General features: G+C 38.5%; 3 protein-coding genes across 5 annotated transcripts in view; 1 reads left to right on the top strand and 2 right to left on the bottom strand.

Moving 5' to 3' along the window:
* The window catches only part of LOC109055778 (E3 ubiquitin-protein ligase RNF19A-like), a 32,843-nt gene extending 31,432 nt beyond the window's left edge, over window positions 1-1,411 (top strand). Inside the window, exon 10 of one of the 2 annotated variants that reach the window (XM_042775930.1) lies at window positions 92-1,411. In XM_042775930.1, the coding sequence (XP_042631864.1) occupies window positions 92-803 (712 nt within the window). In that variant the 3' untranslated portion in view covers window positions 804-1,411. The remainder of the gene's footprint in view (window positions 1-91) is intronic. The other variant, XM_042775931.1, reaches the window with a different exon arrangement.
* A 2,453-nt stretch (window positions 1,412-3,864) lies between these two features.
* spag1a (sperm associated antigen 1a) lies at window positions 3,865-15,464 on the bottom strand. The gene is made up of 8 exons (XM_019072963.2): window positions 15,016-15,464; window positions 13,552-13,651; window positions 12,902-13,054; window positions 11,835-11,989; window positions 9,952-10,093; window positions 9,011-9,137; window positions 8,701-8,827; window positions 3,865-4,559 (listed from the first exon to the last, which is right to left on the bottom strand). Exons 1-8 carry the CDS (start codon window positions 15,362-15,364, stop codon window positions 4,555-4,557), a joined length of 1,158 nt encoding a protein of 385 aa, XP_018928508.2. The 5' UTR covers window positions 15,365-15,464; the 3' UTR covers window positions 3,865-4,554.
* A 1,658-nt stretch (window positions 15,465-17,122) lies between these two features.
* Window positions 17,123-19,970, bottom strand: LOC109055776 (DNA-directed RNA polymerases I, II, and III subunit RPABC4-like). 2 transcript variants are annotated; one of them, XM_019072962.2, is made up of 4 exons: window positions 19,814-19,970; window positions 19,475-19,538; window positions 19,251-19,343; window positions 17,123-17,258 (listed from the first exon to the last, which is right to left on the bottom strand). In XM_019072962.2, the coding sequence occupies exons 2-4, from the start codon at window positions 19,533-19,535 to the stop codon at window positions 17,236-17,238; spliced, it is 177 nt and encodes a 58-aa protein (XP_018928507.1). In that variant the 5' UTR covers window positions 19,536-19,538; window positions 19,814-19,970; the 3' UTR covers window positions 17,123-17,235. The 2 variants fall into 2 exon arrangements, with proteins under 2 accessions (XP_018928507.1, XP_042631863.1); XM_042775929.1 differs by lacking the exon at window positions 19,814-19,970 and adding an exon at window positions 19,607-19,772.
* Between the last annotated feature and the right edge of the window lie 282 nt (window positions 19,971-20,252).

Here is a 20,252-nt window from a genome sequence, read left to right as displayed (position 1 = left end):
CTGTGTTCATACAAGCTAAAGAATGTGAGGTGGCTCAGTGATGGAGGTTGTGGAAGTCGAGCGGTCATTAATAGCTGGCTTTGTTGTGCAGCAGGGATGGGAACAGTATGGAGGTGCAGGTGGATGTGGAGTCCAAGCGAGGGAAGCTCCGGCACCACAGCGGCAGCAGCAGTATGGACGATGGGTGCAGCGGAGGACATGGGGCGGGCGTTTGCCCCTCCGGCTGTCCCCACGAGGGCAAGTGTGTTACCTCTCGCTGGGCCAAGGAGCCGTCCTCCACCTCCTCCTCTTCCTCTGGCAAGAAGTGCAAAGGCAAGCTGCGCAAAAAGAGCGGCGGAACCAAGATCAACGAGACGCGTGAAGACATGGACGCCCAGCTGCTAGAGCGCCGCAGCACCAACTCCAGCGAGTTAGACTCGCCCTCTCTGAGCGGCAGCCTGCCGTCTGTGGCCGACTCACACTCCAGCCACTTCTCAGAGTTCAGCTGCTCCGACCTGGACGCCTGCAGACCGCCCTGCTACGAGTCTCACGTCCGACATCCCAACACGGGCGGAGCGGTCAGCCCGCTTCCAGAGGTCGAGAACGACCGGCTGGAGAACTGTCCCGGGACCCTCCCGCAAGCTGCGGTCGCACCTCTAACCCCTGACGGGGCGGCAGAGCGCCCGCTATGCTACATTGCAGAGGAGAATGTGAGTTTGATATGTGCGGCTGACGCGGGCCAGAGCTCGCCTAAAGAACGCAATAACAACCTTCCTCAGCCAACTAGTCCTGTGCATAACGCCTGCATCCAAACAGAGATATAACCAGACCCACATGCTAGCTTTCACAGCTAACCTCAACACAAACGTTATTACCAAGGATTGCACACTGAATTGAAGATTTTAAAGCTTGTTTCATGGAGGTTTAACGTCCTGGTCGGTCGATTATTTGAATGTTGGAGAAGGAGCGCCACTATGTACACTGGTCAAGGGCAGGATACGCCTTCTAGGTTTCAGAAAGCTCGCCGTGACCAAAGGTGACTTTAATCTGTCACCATCGGTCAGTGCTTACAGTTAGACCGAAGCTCGGATAAGATTCAGAAAGGCAACAGATGAATGTAAGGCGGGAAGTGATGCACAGATACTGATGATGATGATGATGTAGCTGTCAATCACACATGCCTCTGTTTCAGTGTACAGGGTCGCTGCGATCAAGAGCCTAACTAATGAGGAACGAGTGTGTGGATGAAGCACACAAAAACATGTCCAGCTCATTTTTCACCCCAAAATTAGAAGGAAAGAAGAGAAATCTCGTTCCTTGCATACTGGAAATGAAGCCTCGGTTTAGAACCTATTTGATTTGTGACAATTTCATGTTAATTAAAGGGATAGTTCACCCAAAAATTAACATTCTGTCATTTTTGACCCACTTGGAGTTTTGAGGATTTTTTTATTTCTTTTGTTGAGGGTAAATGATGTTATTTTTTATAATGTTGGTAACTAAACAGTTTTGGTTCATATTGACTTTAATCATATTGTCGGAAAATGCAGTTGAAGTCAGTGGGAACCAGCATTCCTCAAAATATCTTTTATGAACTCGTATAGGTTTGGAATAACATGAGGGTGAGTAAATGACTGAATTTTTATTTTTGGGTGAATTATTCCTTTAAGAACCCCCCCCCCCCCCATTATAATACATCAGACAGTTTTTTTTTGCTTTGAAATTCTTAATGATTCTTATTAGATTCTTAATATTATAAAATAGTATTTTATTTCTATATTATTATAAATCAATCTGGCAGTACAACGAATGCTGCTGTGATTTAAATGTATATAGTTTTTGCATTACAATAATAAGAATGATTTTTTTTTTTCTTCCCCTTTACAGTTATAGGAATTGGGAGGGAAAATGTGCTTAATTTTCATGAAAATGTCTCGGGCTGAAATATGACCATGACGTGTTTTTGACAGATTCCATGTGACTGACCCGTGTATTCAGGCACCTTCACTACACATATACACACATATACTCTCAGTTAGCCAACATATAGCTGAAGAATCTGCAACTATTCAATGGCAGCGAGGAAGTCTGGACATGTTCAAGATGAGCCCATGAGGGACCAGGCAATAGTAGATTTCCCTTTCACAGCAGTGATTCTTGTACATGATTGTGTTTTTAATTTCTATGGCTTCTTTTCATTTCTCGTTTAGTGTCACTGCTTATTTTCCATTTTTGGGAAAACTAGATGCGTTCAAGCCCTGTGTGTACTGCTTCAGTGAGGAGCTGAATGAAGCCGTGTCGTGCCCCCTGCTGGTTGCACGGGGACCTTGACCAAACCCGTCTACGGGAGGAAGCCAGTCTGGCATGGTTTAAAAAAAGTTGTCTTTGAGAAACCAAGTCCACTGATAATTCTCAATGGCTGTTATGGATGCAATGGGTTTATATTTATGAATCAGAAAGATTTGCATCCTGTTTAAAAAAAATCGGTCAAACTACTTTCATTGTAAAGGCTATGATGGTAATCACATTCAGGTTATTTCAACCAATTAAGTGATTTTTTTTTTTCGTTTATGTATCTGTTTCGACTCATGGTGCCTTTTGGATCATAGAAACATGTTTTGTGTCTTATGAATTCAAATGTATTGGATGAGGCTGCATTGAATGTTAGCGAGGCGGCGTAGCATCGTTTCTAGGGTCCCTGAGACGACACAACCGACCGCCTACCAAAGACCGCACTCAGGCTCACAGACGACGACGACTGGACACTTCTACACACTCACAGTTTACAGACGGACTCCAGGCTCTGCCGCGTGTGTTTGCACTGTTCATCTGCTTCTCTTCTGTTGTTGTTTCTCGCTGCCGTTCTGGTGCTGCTCCGTAATCTCTCGGGACTGATACAATGCCACAAGCTGCTTTGTTTTTGTTCCTTCTATTTCTTTAGGGTTTTTTTTTTTCTCTTATGTTTTGAGCCTGCCCATATCTTTATGAATATTATTCCGAGGCTAGGGCCGATTGATTTCTAACTTGTTCAAAACAGCTTGATATTTGTATATTTGCTTTATAATATGCGTGTAAATGCATATCGAAGTGAAAATAAAAACATGAATCCAGATGTTTTCTCTGTGTGTGTGTTTGTGTATGTAGTCAGTGTCCCAAATCTCCTACGTTTCATTAAAGACCTAGAAATCTTGCCAAAAAAAGTTTGTGTGTATGTATATATATATATATATATATATATAATATATATATATAGATATATATATATATATATATATATAGATATATAGATATATATATATATATAGATATATATATAGATAGATAGATATAGATATAGATATATAGTTTTTGATATATATATATATATATATATATTTATGTAGATATAGTGACACTGAAAACTGGAGTAATGATGCTGAAAATTCAGCTTTGATCACAATAAATTGTTTTAAAAATATATTCAAATAGAAAACAGATATTGTAATATTTCACAATATTACTTTTCAATTTTCTATTCATCTGAGAATCCTAAATAAAATGTATTGTAATTTCCACAAAAATATTGAGCAGCATATTAGAATGATTTCTGAAGATCATGTGACTCTGAAGACTGAAGTAATGATGCTGAAAATTCAGCTTTACATCACATGGATTTTTTCTATATATATATATAAAATTCAAATAGAAAATATATATTTTAAATTATATTGGTATTTAACACTATTGCTGTTTTTTTCTGTATTTTGACAATTTTAATAAACTTCTTTCAAATATCATTGGCGTTGCTGTTTTAGCTTCATATTTCCAGTGGTTTTGTAATTTTAAAACAATGGTTATATAATTTCAAAACACAATCATGTCTAATGCCAAAAATATTTCACCTAGTAATTTATGAAGCCATTTATTTAGCTGATGCAAATTTATTTATCTGAAACATATCTCTTTTGCAGACCCCCCCCCCCCAAAAAAAATACATCTAATATTATTGCACATTCATACCTTGTGAGATCTTATGTTTTATCTATGCATATTGAGACGATGGTTGGGCTGAAGGCTGGAAGATGACAAAAAAAAATGACACTACATGAGCTACATGTATATATTACACAGTACAATGGAACAGCTATTAAAAATATATTAAATTCTGAGAAATTAGATATTTGAATGTAGCAAATTAAATTGTCCTTTACAATTTTGTCTGAGAGTGTTAAATCACTCCATATGTGAGCCACAGCTTCTTTTAAAAGGCACATTCTCTCATACACACGACAACTGTCCCATCATAACCAGAGAATCCTGAAGCCAGAGTTACAGAGAATGAACCGTTTGCATGCTTTGCATTGTCAGCATTGCATCAGACAATATTCCTTGAAGAAGGTGAGATGAGTGTTTGCTGGAAGGGATACTTTAGTTGCGACGCGTGACAATCTAAGGATGAATGGACCCTCGTGGCGAGACTGTGGGACCCGTGAGCTGAATTCTCAGGCTCGCTGGATCCGCTGTGTCTGGCTTTAATGAAGGAGGGCCTGTTCTTCCTGTAGCTCTCTGTTCATTTCCTCATTTATTGCCTCGATGTCAACCTGCAGAGAGGAAACAGTCATCGTCAGCATCATGTGTGTCATATTGAAGCCGGTTGTTCCCAGCCAGTGCTACATTTGAACCTTGAGGATAAAAACTCAAAATTGCAACATGTCAATTATGAGGAAAAAGTCTGATTTTGTGAGAGATGAATTTGAAAAAAAAAAATTTTTTTCTTTTTCTTTTTGAAAAAGTATGAATTTGAGATTTAAAAAAATGCGAGAAAGTCGGAATTGTAGGATATAACCTGAGAATTCTGAGGAAAAATGTCAGAATTTGTGAGAAATAAATTCTGAGAAAAAGTCTGAATCTGTGAGAAATAGATTCAGAACTGTGAAAAAAATTCTGAGAAATTATGACATATACATCAGAATTCAGAGGGTAAAAAAGGTCAGAATTGTGAGAACCTCAGATTTCAGAGAAAAACATTTTAATGATGTCCTCACTACCTTTCTGGGCCTTGAATGTGGTAGTTGCATTGCTGTCTATGGAGGGTCAGAAAGCTCTCAGATTTAATCAGAAATAACCTAATTTGAATTCCGAAGAGGAACGAAGGTCTTACAGGTTTGGAACGTGGTAATTAATGACCGAATTTTCATTTTTGGGTGAACTAACCCTTTAAAAGTCTTTGTTTTCCGCCAGGAGACACATTTTTGGCACATTTTTTAATGTCATGAAAAGTGAATCTTTAAAGTGAATTTAACTGCACAGCTGTAAAGTTGAGTAATAACACAACCATCGATATGCAAAGTATTTAAATCTCTGCCGCAATCAAAATGTAGAGTATTAAAGCAACACTGTGTAGTTTTTCGACCATAAAATAATGTCTCTAAAATTTCTATTTCAGTGGTAGAACACCTCTTAATCCTTCACATAGTGCATATTGTATATAACTGTACACCGAATTTGTCCGTTTTATGCAGTATCACTGTAAGGTGTATACTGAGTTTGGCCTTTTAATATTACTTTCTTAAAGCATTAAGCAACTTTAAATGTTTTCATTATAACGGTTTTCTATGGGAGTAAAATGCTTAAAGGGTTACTCCACCCCAAAATGAAGGCCACTGGTAGGAAGCTCTTTAGCTGCGTTTTTCTTTTTAAAAATATGCATAAGAGTGACTGTAAAAATGTATTTTAGGTATGGAAATGACATATTTTGAGTTTTGATATTTGGGATGTGGTCATTGCGCTACTTTGGGCACTACTTTAACCACCAACCAACCACACCACAGCCCCCCGCCCCACACACACGCACTGTCCTCTTGTTGGAAAACTAAAATAGGGTCACCCTAACTTACGTGTCTAGGTGCTCGATTACCAGGCTCAGCATATAAAATTATAAATAATGTTGTTAAATAACATTAAACTGTAAGTTAACGCCGCTATCATTATTTACAGTGTTGCAATTATTTTGTTTCTCAGTTTCTGAACAGAACGAGGCAGGAGAGGTTTCTGTGAGGGTCTCAAGAGATACACCACAACATCAAATGAGCTTCACCGAAGGTTTACGAACTGGTTTATTTATGTTTGGGTCTCAAGAGATACACTTCAACGTAGGTTTAGGTTCTGGTTTGGTTTACGGAATGTTTTTGTTATTTTTTTGATCATTGGCATAAATGGGCCTAAAGGCTAAACAAGATAAACTTATTTTACAAAAAATATGAGTGCTGTCCTCCTGTGCAAAACTCCCCACCATGAGGATAGACTGTTGTGGGTGGTTGCCAATATGTTGCCCATGTTTTCTAAGCAGTTTGTGTCTGTTAAATCTATTTTGGTCTCTAGTTATGAATCACAATCCTCTTCCAGGGTGAGTCTTCAGGACTTTTTATGTTGTAAGAAACATAAAAATTCAAGAACATTTTAAAAAGTGTGCTCTGATGGATGTATCATATCTGTTGCACAAACATGTGTTTACGATAATGACCCTTGCCTCAGTAAACATCAATAGTCAGCTAAACCTAAGATTTAAGTTCACTTAGGTACAATGGCTGATTATAGTGGCTGTTAGATAATTAGTGTTTTTTAGGTGTTTTAAGGTTATGTCATGTCACACTCTCTGGAATAACTGATTATGAATAAAACAGCTCTGGTCACAGTCTGTTCATTTGTGGTGCAGATTTTTCAGTGACTCTTTCTGCAGGTCTCATCCTTACACCAGTAGGTGGCAGCGAGTCAGTGAATCATTCACTCAACCGATTCGTTCAAAACACTGGTTCATTTAGTAACACCTATGTCGTACAGTGAGAGAGGTTCAAAGACAGCTGTTGTCACAGTCTTGCGACCAAAGATAGCCTACGATAATTTTCTGTCAGTGTCAGAAACATGAAACATTCAGCATGATCATCGCACAGTGTGTTTGCAGTTACGACCCACGTTTACTGACCAACCAGTAAAAATGCGACATGAAATCAACGTGACATGGCGCTAAAACATAAAACTGCTTACCTCAATCTCTTATTTCTTCCTCTTTCGTCGCTTTTTTTCAGCACACATAAAAACTACAACTGTCAAAGTGTGATTCATTATGCTCTTTTTGTTTACCACTAGCGCATGCTACTGACGTTTTATTCTCCTATAGAAACGTGCGTCGTAGCCTACGAGTCAGTAGGTGTCATCATGGTACAGTCTACATGCATGTCGTACACAAGTTTATTAGATCCATGTCGCACAGTGTGACCAGTGATGATCTTATAGGATTGTCCTGACACGACACGAAGCAATGACGAGCAACAGCAGCTTCTATTTTGTAATGGTTTCTATTTCTGCGACATTGACAGCTCATTATCTCAGATACATTTGAATATCATTTTGTATGACTTTAAAGGTAAGGTCGGTGATTTCAGAGAGGCTAGCTATAGCGTGCTAGCTTTGAAACAGTGTTTCCAAGTCTGTGGTCTTCCTGCGGAAGTGGGCTACTTTTAACACTGTTGCCGCCGGTTGTTTTTCATGTCCGCGAGTTGAAGCGACCCCAATAGCTCCTGGAATGCAAATTTTACCAGGGGAACCTTTACACGTGTTTTTCACTTCATTTGAATTGGTAACCCAGCTTTGAAAACATAAGATCCCACCCTCCCTGCAAATCACTCTCCAAAGCCACGCCTCCTCCAGAACACATGACCGCGCTCAGGCAGAGCAGAGGCTAACCAGCGACACCATGAGAGCCAGCGCTGGTGGAGGACTGAATGCAGTGCTGTCAGATTAGCTCATGTCTCATTCACCGGTGAGAAAACATTACAGTACAAAGCGCATTATATTACATTATACTACTGGGCCATTGAATGCTTGAATCTGATTGGCTGACGAACGTTCTGAGGTGTGCAATTATTTTCAGGGAAACGCACGGCGAACGTAGTTCCAGGCAGCTCTCCTGACCGCATTACAGTTCCAGATCACTTCGCATAGTTAACTATAATAACGGAAATTAACATACAGTACCTATACAGCACACAGGACTAACAAAAACAACAACATGACATGATTTTCCGAAAGTAAATACACATAATTTCTCTCTAACGAGGTAATAACAGCGCTGTTTAGAGACGCTGCTGCAGAACACTGTTGAGGGATACACAGAGGTAGCCTAATTCACACAAGCTCTCTCTCTCTCTCTTTCTCTCTCTCTCTCTGTGTGTCTCTCTCGCTCTCTTTCTAATAACTTCATTAATAACTGCATTAGAATGCTATCAATGAATCAAGCCTCCATTACCAGCTTTAACATTTTGACATTTTGGAACCTGTGTAACGGCCACGACTTGAATTATTTTTCGAATCATTCAACGGCCTGTCATCAATTATTCCTTACATAATAACGCCTTCCATTCTCACTCTGTAACTGTAACATGCTGATGCAGATCATGTCTGCGTGAACAGTGTGCGCAAGGAGGTTTGCAAATACACACCATATGAATAGATGAACATTTTATGCTCCTACAGTGTGCAAAATTCAGTGTCCAAATTCACTCACTGGTTTCTTCACTCATTCAGTAAACTATATTAGGGATACAGCCAGACAAATTTCTTGTGGCTGGGATCTTATCACCTCCTAACCGGTTAGAACACGACCAAGAAACCGGTTGCCTGCTTTGTCTGAACTGTGCTAGTTTCTTGTCTTTCCCTAAGTGTTCTTTGGCAGTGGGACTTTACCTTGAGAATTAGCCAGCAGACTTTCTCTTAGCAGGTTAGTGACGGTCTCCAGCTCCTGCTCGGCCTCCTGCACGTTTGGATCCAACTGCAGTACTTCCTGTAAATCAGTGCTGGCTGACAGGTAGTCCTGAGGGAGGACATACAGACAGACCATCGAAACTCTGCCTTGCTGCACTGAATTCAGCAGTAGTGTGATATATGGTGAGCTTTACTTTATATGCACACACAATCCTTATTCAAAATGTTTTAAATGTAAAATGAAGCACACATTCTTGTGACTATAAAAGGCATGATATCTAAAAACACAAACCTTCAAGCCTTTATGTGCCAGTGCTCGTCTGTAAAACGCTTTCTTATTGTTCGGCTCGATCTGAAGCGCAGAATCACAGTCCTGCTTGGCTCCTGTGAAACCTTCCAGCTTGAGATAGCACAGCGCTCTGGAAAACACGGCACACATGTCTCATTCAGCAGTGCGGCCTGACTCTCCTCCGGTGTTTTATGCTGGAGTTAAGTGCTGACTGTCTGAGCAGCTCCAGTCTCAGCACTTTCTAGAAGGCTCCATCAAATGAGGGACAGGACAACATGTGCAGCTGGTTCAGTCTATGGCTACTTTGTAAGTATTTCGCGTGAACTGCACCAAACTGCGGCTGTGTTCAGAACAGGATACTAGTGCACTGCATGCTTCATACTGCACAGTGTATACTACATTATGCATGCACAGTACGCATTATGCAACATTTCAAACAGAAAGTATGCTACTGTTGTCACACGTGCTCATTTTGTTGCATGTTTAATTCATTGGTGTACAGGATTTTAGAAATGAAAGATTTATCTTGCAATTTTAATTCATCAGTATAATATAAAACAATACATTTTATGCTTTAAATACATTTTTTATACTCAGATATATAGTTTGAGAGTGTAGCGTGACCAAATCGATTGCCGTCCTCTGATTGGTTGAGATCTCTTTGCAGAATCATGGCTAATGCAGTTTTTCACAATGAATTTGTGTTCTGCTGTTTAACACGATTATTTTAAAATGAAGTTGAAATAATGCAGACTGGTGTGCATTTACCATTGACTAACAGCCTCGTAGCTCACAGTAGGACTGTATTTAACAGTTTAAATGTTAATGTAAAAAACTGTTTTCACTATAGAGAAAATGAATGGGATGATAATTTCAGAGTAAAATGGAAGTGTGCTGTTCTGAACACAGCCTGTGTTTAAACAGCAGCATGTAGCCAGCTTTACCTGTTGGTGTAGATGACACATTCGTTAGGTTTGATGGCCAGACACTCGCTGTATTTGTCCGCAGCACCTTGAAACTGGCCGCTCTTCACCAGGTCATTTCCTTCTTGTTTCAGCAGTGTGAACCGTGCCTCTGCTTTTCTGGCTGTGAAGAAAGTAGATTTACAATAGAGTTACACTTCTGAATACTTCTAAAAGACCCCCCTCTTCCCTAAATTATAGCTATTCACTCTAAAAGAGGGAATGATTATAGCTATTCACTCTAAAAGAGGGAATGTCACAAAACCCATCAAGAACAAGTCTGGGTCATAATAAAATGTCATTATATTTATGCACACTTCTCTCCCAGATTCTCATTATCGTAGTACAACAACAACAAAAACATTTTAATAATGTATAATGTCACAACACATATGATACAACAAATTAGCTTTTTTTTTTCTTTATGCAAAATGCAATTTCCAGTGCTGTTTTAGTATAATTTATATACTATTATAGTATTTGTAAACATTTTGAATTAGCTTTTATTTTTATAGTTTCAGTTTCATTTTCGTTTGTTTTTTAAAGGGTTTTTTAAAAGGTAATTTTGTTATGTGCTTTTGTCATTTTTATTTATTTATTTTTAAATATAGCTTCAATTTAGCTTTACTTTATTTTTAAATCATTTGTAGTTATTTTAGTACTTAAACTTGAACTTATTTCAGTGTTGCCAAGACAGATATTTCAGATTTTGTATTAGATATTAAGTTGTATTAAGTATTACGTATTTAAATATTAATTTGTATCAAGTTTTTCATTTAATATTTATATTTGATTTTTATTAGTTTTATACTAATTACTGCATGATTTCTTTTTTTTATTTTTAGTTAACAATAAAAACACTGGTAATTTGTGATATCTTTCTATTGATTTTGTGGTGAAATGGTCACGTTACTCTACTTGTGTCAGTGTGCATGGCAAGTTTACAGTGGTTCGTCTCAGTTGCAGTGCAGGCAGTGGGAATAACATAACATACACCCACTGCTATGACTTCATCTGGCTCAAAGGACAGCTGAGCAAAGGTTGTCCCATTGTTAATGTGATCGGGTGCTGATGTGTGCCTTGTGATCATGTGGGTCTTCCTTTCTCAGGTCAGAATGAAAGCGGAGCCGTCTGGTTCCATTACGATGAGAGCTGACTATGTTTCGCTTTTACATTATTGATTGCCATCAAGCGTGGAACATCCACGCTGACAAATGCTGTTGACAAAGATGCAGCATGTGACTGAAACTGTTTGCATAACTACTGTAATCACAAAAATCAAACGTCACACGCTATGTCAAACCGAATGAGGCTTCCCAGCGGGTGTTCAACAGCATTTTTTCCTGTATGTATTATTCATCAGCATTGGCCTGCATTTGCAGTTCTTTAGTGTTCCATGGCAAAGATGACCCAGACATGTTCTTGATGCCTATAGGCGCCTATAGTGACAAATCCTGATTTAGCATGATGATTGCAGGGCTAGGGTCTTGGGTTTGATTTGAGTTGATTAAAACTGTGCTCATTACATTAAGTACTTGTGCAAACCATGCATCTCATTCATTAATAATTTCATATTTATAAGCGCAAGAGAACTTCTTGGGACAGTGTACTTAACTATTTTAAACTATACTATCCATCTACACTTATTATGTGCTTTACTAATACTATTTCTATACATGTTAGGTAAAAAAAAGTTAGCCTGAATGCACTGGAAGTCGCTTTGGATAAAAGCCTCTGCTAAATGCATAATGTAAATAAATGTATACATCACTGTACTATTGCTCATACTTGAGTACAGAACTCTTCTCTTGTGTCTGGTGAGTGTTCTCTTGTGCGGTGGGTTTTGCGATGCGGTGTTAACTCACTCTTCTCCTGCTGGGCTCTAGCTGCGCGGGCCTCCAGGACCTCTGCGCTGGGCTCATCTTTACGGTGCTGCTGGGCCGAAAGCGGAACCATTGGGATCTCTGGAAGCTTCTCTCGCCAGTCAGGACCGTCCTGCTCGATCAGCATTTTAGTGATTCTGAGATCATATCACAGACACAGTCAGACAGATTTCCATCTGCAGAAAATAACTTCCTTATAGGACAGTTCACCCAAAAATGAAAATTCAGTCATCATTATTCGCTCTCAAGGTGTTCTAAACCTGAAACCTGGAGTTTTTTTTCTTCTTCTGCTGAGCACTAAAGAAGATATTTTGAAGAATGTGAATAAACATATTATTGTTATTAAAAAACATTTAAGAATGTTTTCGGTCCCCATTGACTTACATAGTATTTTTTCATTAGGGACCGAAATTCAACTTCCAAATATCTTCTTTTGTGTTCAGCAGAAGAACGAAAGTCATGAGGGTGAATCTTCATTTTTGGGTGAACTGTCCCAAAAAACTTTGCTCTTGTTTTCCAGTAGAAAAATATATAAACGTCCTTGAAATGAGATCAGTTTACTTGAGGAAGAAAAATGTGCAGACCATTTTTCTCTGACAATGCATCTTTTGAATTTTATTTTTATTTATCTTTTTTTTTTTTTACAATTAAAACAAGATGTAAGAACAAAATGTGTAGATGACGGAAAAAGTACTGGTAACTTTTTGCAATTATCTATTAATTTTACAGACATTTCATTTAACCCTAAAACACAATGCAATGTGCAACTCTAAATACAGTTTAAACACCTGTGAAAAATCATTACAGAAAATTCCTTTGCATTAACAGTACATTGGGGCATATTTGTACAGACTTTTCCAATGGTATAAGACTATTCTCAAAACATATTTGTCTTCTTAGTAAATTAACCTTATTTTAAGGATGTTTAGGTTTTTAATTTTGCAGGATATTGACTATAATAAAAGATTTTTGTAGTGTTTTTAGAAAGCTACATTTGTAAACATATTAAAATACTCAGGAAATGTCATCCTGCGGCCTGTGAACTGTACCTGTGCACGCTGTCGTGAGCCGCCTGCACGCTGACGTCTATCTGCAGGACTGTCTTGTAATCCACGTAGGCCTTCCTGTAGCGCTCCAGGGTCTCATACGCCATCGCCCGCCGGAGGAGGGGCTTCAGGGAGAAGGGGCGGAGCTCCAGAGCCCTATAAATAATCAGGATGAAACAGAGGATCAGGATCTTTCTCTGATCCTGTGCCCTAAAATGAACTCTCTAAATCTACATAGGAAGCAATTCATAAAGCTGCATGTGCTGGAGTCTTTCAAACTATACCCATTTTGCATAATATACCTAAAGCTTGCATTATTTTCTATTTTCTTCACCCATAATTTTCCTTAAAGAATGGATGCGTCCAAACAGGATAGCAGAAAGTACTGACCCAATGACATTTTATTATTTCCCTCCAAAGGAGCAGAACAGGGTAACAGACCGCCGAGGATCTTAGTCACGGTTAACCAGTCTGCTGGTAAAGCTCCTTACAGTGCAACTAACTGCGTTAGGTGTTAATCTTTCTGAGACAGTCACACGCACTTGCAGTAAATCCAAGCTAAACGCAGCACTGTGGCTCTCGTCATTCTGTGAAAGTCTGGTCATTGTGTGACTGGCAGTTGAGCAGAGCGAGTATGTAAATGTGTGGTTAACCTGGTGCAGTCCTGAATGCAGTCCGTGCTGTTTCCATCTTTGAGGTAGCATGCAGCTCTATTGGAGTACAGAACACAAAGATCCTCTGGGCTGTCGATACCTGCAAATACAAACACAGCACTGAAAATAGACTCAGAAAGCAGCTTTAGATCTGCATGGATACAAGTGGGAGGAAGGGTTCGGAGCTCAGGCAGCCGTGTATGCTGGAATACATTTTGTTTAGTCACCTGATGTCATTTTACAAACCCAGCTAGTCATAGAATCAATACTTTGGGGAAGCTGAGTTTAGAAAGACAGTACATCCCTGCTTTCCAAAGGCCCATTACGTAACTTTAGTGGGCACACCCAGAATGCACAGTCGCGGAAGTGTCAGTCTTGTGAAACGCTTTCACTTCTGTTTCACAACAATGCAGCTTTAGTCCCCAAAATGCAGTGGATCGATGAATAGACCTTTTCCATGGGACATCTAGACAGCAGGATACCTTCCCCTGCATTACTCAACGCTGCTAAACAGGATCTACACAATGTGTGCACAATAGATGCTTTTGTGATCCACACTACAACATGATTCATTATAAATGTGCTGGTTAATCTGTCACCAAAAACAACACCAAAAACTGTTAAACATACCATTTATGCACACATATAATATACATTAATTCAAGATAAATACTTGTACCCCACCAGAGTCATTGAAATATGTTGGTTAATTTGAAAAATACAGCTCTTTTAAGCCAGTATACTAAAAAAAGTATCAAAATATTGTCACCTTGCCAAAAATGCCACTTTGCTAAAACCAAAATCTGTAAAATATATTTTATAATTTATATCATTTCAATATACTTGAGCACAAAATACTTGTATCCCGTCAGACTCATTTAAAACCAACTGCTTTTAAGTCAGTATACTATAAAAACAACCATAGCTATGCCAAAATTATCACTACCAAAATCTGTTAAATATACTATTTTAATACCGGCATCATATCTAACTTCAAGTTACTTTAACACAGAATACTTGTACCCAACCAGAATGATTGAAACATGCTGATTAATTTGAAATATACTATAAATAGTAGGAAAATATAGATAGTATAAAATACCACGCATTGTGGTGACACCAAAAAATGGTTAAACATAATATTTTAGCATACACACATAATATATTATTTTGAGGTTAATACTTGTTCTTCACCTGAATCATTGAAATATGCTGCGGTTAACTAAAAAATCTGTGTATATGCCAAAAATGGCATTTTGGTGACACCCAAAATCTATCAAATATACTATTTCAAGATAATTAGACACAAAATACTTAAATCATTAAAAAGCAGTACTTTTATGTCAGTAATCTAGAAAAACAATGGTCACCTTGCCAAAAATGGCCACAGACTGTTGTATCTACTGTTTAAACACAAATGTCATGTATGATTTTGACAGTAAGTTCAGAATATTTGTACTCTACCAGCTTCTAAACATCCGTCGATGGCCTGTGTGTATTTCTCCAGCGCGTCTCCAAACTGTCCATTTTTGAACAACAAATTGCCCTCATTTTTGAGCCTGGCCAGTGGAGGAGGAAGGGCCCCACACGGGGCGTCCAGATTACAGCTCGCCCCGGCAGTGCCAGAGCCCTGAGGCTCATCCTGGCTCTTGCCGGCTGGAAGGGTGCCATTGACTGCCGGGCTCTTCCCTTGGACTTCCTTTGAGTTGGCTGTGTTGTTTCCATGGCTCCTCTTGTGTCCCGGGGTCCCAGGTTGAGAGTGCGGGCCCCCTCCCTCTCCGTGACCGGGGCCCTTCTTCTGTGTATTCCCCATGGCTGCCCTCAGTCCCTACCTCAGTACAGCGAGCTCCCGTCCTCACACACACACACACTCATACACTCTCTCGCTCTCTTCCTGTTCCCTGCGCAGACCGTGAGGCTCAGCCAGAAGCGAGAGGACACGCCTCCTGCGGGACACTCTGAGCCGTGACATCACGCGGGGGGAGGGGCTGCGGAGCTGCTGCAGAGTGGGGGTTGTTTACTGTGAAGCAGCAGCCAGGGCAGTTCAAACAGCCCTGCTGGATTTCATTGTGCACTAAATCAGCTGCAGAGCCCTTCAGCTGACACTGCTTCTCTGTGCTCTGAGCAAAATAAAGCTCATACAGTACCGCACAAAAGTTTGGAATAATTACAATGTTTTAATATTCAGGAAAGAAGTCTCTTATACTCACCAGGGCTACATTTATTTGATCAAAAAAAAGTAGCAATATAGAGATTTTTTTTTAAAATAAATGAATATATTTTGATCAAAGTTGAATTTTCAGCATCATTACTTCAGTGTCACGATTCTTCAGAAATCAGTATAATATGCTCTCTCTATACAACAATTTTTGCTGCTTGATATTTTTTCATTTTTTTTTTTTTAGGATTCTTTGGTGTATAGAAAGTTAAAAGAAGAGCATTTATTTTAAATAGAATTCTTTTGTTGTCACATTTGTTAAACAATATTTTGTTTCAATATTGATACTGCTAATAATAAATATTTCTTGAACATCAAATCAGCATATTATACTGGTTTCTGAAGGATCATGTGACACTGAAGACTGGAGGAATGATGCTGAAAATTCATTTTAAAATATATTACAATAGCAAATGGTTATTTTAACTTGTAATATTTCACATTATTATTTTTACTGTATTTTTGATCGCATAAATGCAGCCCTGGCAATCATAAGACACTTATTTAAAAAAAAACAAAAAAAAAAACATTATATATATATTTATTGACCACTAGTGTGACTGCTTATTAAAAGAAACAGAAAATTGATTTTTTGTTATAATAGCACACAATAACAGCAGTTATTCTGTTCAGCCATTTCAATTTTGGTTACAGTAACAAATTTTGCAGGCTAGTAAACAATTTCCAGACACACAGAGAACAAAGTTTTATAACAACATTCATAACAAAGACATTTCTAGATCACTGTTCAAATGTTAGCAAAGCTGTGACAGTGATGATCTGAATTCATTCGTACAGATCATCAGATGTTTTCACATCCATTAAATCACAAGATGCCCCCCCACAGATCACGCTGGATCACATGATCATCCACTTTGGATAAAATTATGGTATGTGTTATAAAAAACTTATGGTATATAAAATATTACATTCTTTAATTTATATTCACTTTTCAATCCACTGAAGGGTGGTCACATTTACTGTTGCTTGAGAGAGGAAGAAATCCAGTCATTTCAACAGGACTTTATATGACAGAATATTGCGTGAGGGCGAAACATTTCCCCGCACAGCTTTCACAACTGGATCAGGAGCCGGTCACGAGAATTCGCTGTGTCGACCCACGGAAAGCTGCGTGGTTTGAGAGGGATTTCTGCGTGAACTGTGCTTCATTATCACTGCACTATTAACAACAGACCTGTTTCACTTGTGAAATTTCACTAATTTAACCGGCTGATAACCTTCATCCATCCTAAACCCCAAGAACAACTCGCAGGTGTACACCAAAGACAAAAAATAAAAAAGCCACTATATAATTTTAAACTGCAAATACAAAAAGAAAACATTCACTCAAGATTTTTTTGTAAATGTTATTTTACTCAGTTTTGATCCTTAAGTGGTTACATGTATTTACACAGTCAAAGATGATAAAAAAAGACAATTCTAACATGAACACAGCAGATGACATCTCATCGGGCATCAAATACAACCACTGGACACAAGAGTTAAGGATAAATACAAAGAACACAGGATGGGAAATATAATGACCACAAAATAAATCAAATCTAATTAAAATGTAAACAGGACTATAAAGACTTAATTACTATAGCATGCATGTCTGAATCACTGACAGTTAATAGTCACCAAATTTGTAAAGCTCTTAAAAAAAAAAAAAAAACCTTGGAGGGGTCCTTCTGGCTCATTTGTTTGAAGTTATATTAAGACTTTATTGTGAAAACATAATTCATCATTATGCATTCGTGCAAATATGCATTTTTGTCATCATGGCGTTGGATCACAAAATACCTAAACAGTGGTGATTGCTGTTGAAGTGAAATATAGTGTGGATGCCTTTCAGGAGCTTTACAGCTGTGATTGTGGTGATTGGTGATTGCTGTTGAAGTGAAATATAGTGTGGATGCCTTTCAGGAGCTTTACAGTGATAGAGCTTATGGAGACGGGGGTGAACTAATGCTTTGATTCTTCTAATAGTTAAAATTCATTACTGATTACAGATTATGTATGTTCCATGTTGTAATTATTCACTTACCCTCATGTCGTTCCAAACCCGTAAATGCTCCGTTCGCCTTCAGAACACATTTTAATTTATTTTGGATGAAAACCAGGAGGCCTGTGACTGTCCCATAGACTGCCAAGTAAATAACAGTGTCAAGCTCCAGGAGTGTTAAGATTAATGAATCTGTCGTCAGTGATTCAACCGTAACGTTATGAAGCAACGAGAATACTTTTTGTACACAAAGAAAACAAAAATAACGACTTTATTCAACAATTCCTCTCCTCTGTGTCTCTCCAAATCCCCGCTGTGCCATTTTAACAAATCTGAGCAGTACACAGATGGTGTCTGCCCTTCTGTGTCAGCCGTGCTCCGCCGATGTGCTGTTTTCTTTAAAACCAAAGCGTAAATACATGTAAAAAATGTATCCTTGTGGCGCGGCTGGCACAGAAGAGTGTATGCCGCCTGTGTACTGCTCAGATTTGTTAAAATGGCACAGCGGGGATTTGGAGAGACACAGAGGAGAGGAACTGTTGAATAAAGTTGTTTCTTCAGAATAGTCCATCTGACAAAAAGTATTCTCGTTGCTTCATAACGTTACGGTTGAATCACTGATGGCAGATGGAGTATTCTGACGATGCTTTTCATACTTTTCTGGACCTTGACACTGTTATTTATTTGGCAGTCTATGGGACAGTTACAAGCCTTCTGGTTTTCATCCAAAATATATTCAATTGTGTTCTGAAGACGAACTGAGCTTTTACGGGTTTGGAACGACATGAGGGTAAGTGATTAATGACAAAATGTTCATTTTGGGGTGGAGTAACCCTTTAATTTTTTAACTATTAGAAGAATCAAAGCATTAGTTCACCCCCGTCTCCATAGTGTGGATGCCTTTCAGGAGCTTTACAGCTGTTGTGCACACATTTCTGTTCCTCACACACCGAGAGTTCAACTGACCACAGCTGTAAAGCTTCTGAAAGGCATCCACACTATATTTCACTTTATGAACAGCAATCACCACTGTTTAGGTATTTTGTGATCCAACGGCATGATGACAAAAATGCATATTTGCACGAATGCATTATGATGAATTATGTTTTCACAATAAAGTCTTAATATAACTTCAAACACACGAGTCAGATGGACCACCTCTATGTTTTTTTTTTAGAGCTTTACAGATGTGCTGACTATGAACGGTCAGTGAATGGAAAAGAGCAGATATTTTTTCCATAATGCTACTATGGAAGTAAAATAATGACATGTCTTTGAAACAAAAAAGCATGCTGAATTGCACTAACTGAAAAAATAATGCATTGTATTAACAGCGCTTGCGTTTTTAGAGACTGAAATTTAACACAGTTGTTTATTTAAGCACCATGCTTTTTTGTTTCAAAGACATTTGTCATTCGTTTACTTCCACAAACTCCTCTTTTATCCACTAAGCACGACTGAGCTGAGAAAGGATACGTCTTTTGGTCCTCTTCTTGTACATGATCCTGTATCCACACTCTCTGCATCTGATGGGGTCTCTGGCCTTGATCTCATTCTCTGTGTGACACTCTGAAACACACAACAAAACACAGCTCAGACAGATTTCATGACCCGATCCGGTTTGCACAGTTATGGGAGACATGATTATATAACCATGACTGATACATAAAACACATAAGAAACACAATTAAAAGCATTACCTCCACAAATATAGATCATCGGCTGCTGTTTAGGAGGCTGGATCTTTTCCTGAGAATCCATGGCCTGAAACACACACACACATTAACTTCATTAATTATTAAATACCATAAGTATATTAGATATATCCTTACATTAATATATAATAATGTATCTATTAGCTACATGGGCTAGCATCCATATAAGAGACTTTAGCATCATTCTAGTGCTGATGAACTAATGTGTACGAACACGGTCTGCTATTACACACTACACTGTTCTTTATATTTATATTAGACACAAACCCGCACAACTTTATTGTTAATTTAATTTGATTCAAACGCAAACAGCCAAAGCGTTACCTTTCACGCGTGAGCTCTCGAGTCGCTACAAAACGCTGATGGTTTTTTCACGCAAGCGCGTTACTCACAGAGAGACTTCACAGTAACGGACGCTGCTATTGGTTGAAACGAATGATTGACAGCGATCGAACGCCTGAGAGGGGCTCGTCAAACTCTGGTGGGAGGAGCTTAGGATTTCACGCAGTTTATCTGTGACTTTTATTTTGTTTCAATAATAATATTTAATTCAGACGGCGCTGAAAAATTCTGAAAAATTGCGGCGATGTCATTAAGAGTGTATTTATCGGCAACTTGCACATATGTAACTATTTTTGTTTTAATTAATTGTTTGAAAGTTTGGCTTTTATTAGCTAGTACTGTCATTAAAATGTGTTACGTATTATAATTATTATTTTTACAATAGTGTCATAAACATGAATGTATTATTTTGTTTTCCTGA

The sequence above is a fragment of the Cyprinus carpio genome, chromosome A19 (assembly GCF_018340385.1).
Source record: "Cyprinus carpio isolate SPL01 chromosome A19, ASM1834038v1, whole genome shotgun sequence".
NCBI classification, from domain to species: domain Eukaryota; kingdom Metazoa; phylum Chordata; class Actinopteri; order Cypriniformes; family Cyprinidae; genus Cyprinus; species Cyprinus carpio.
This window is presented reverse-complemented; position numbering and strand designations above follow the sequence as displayed.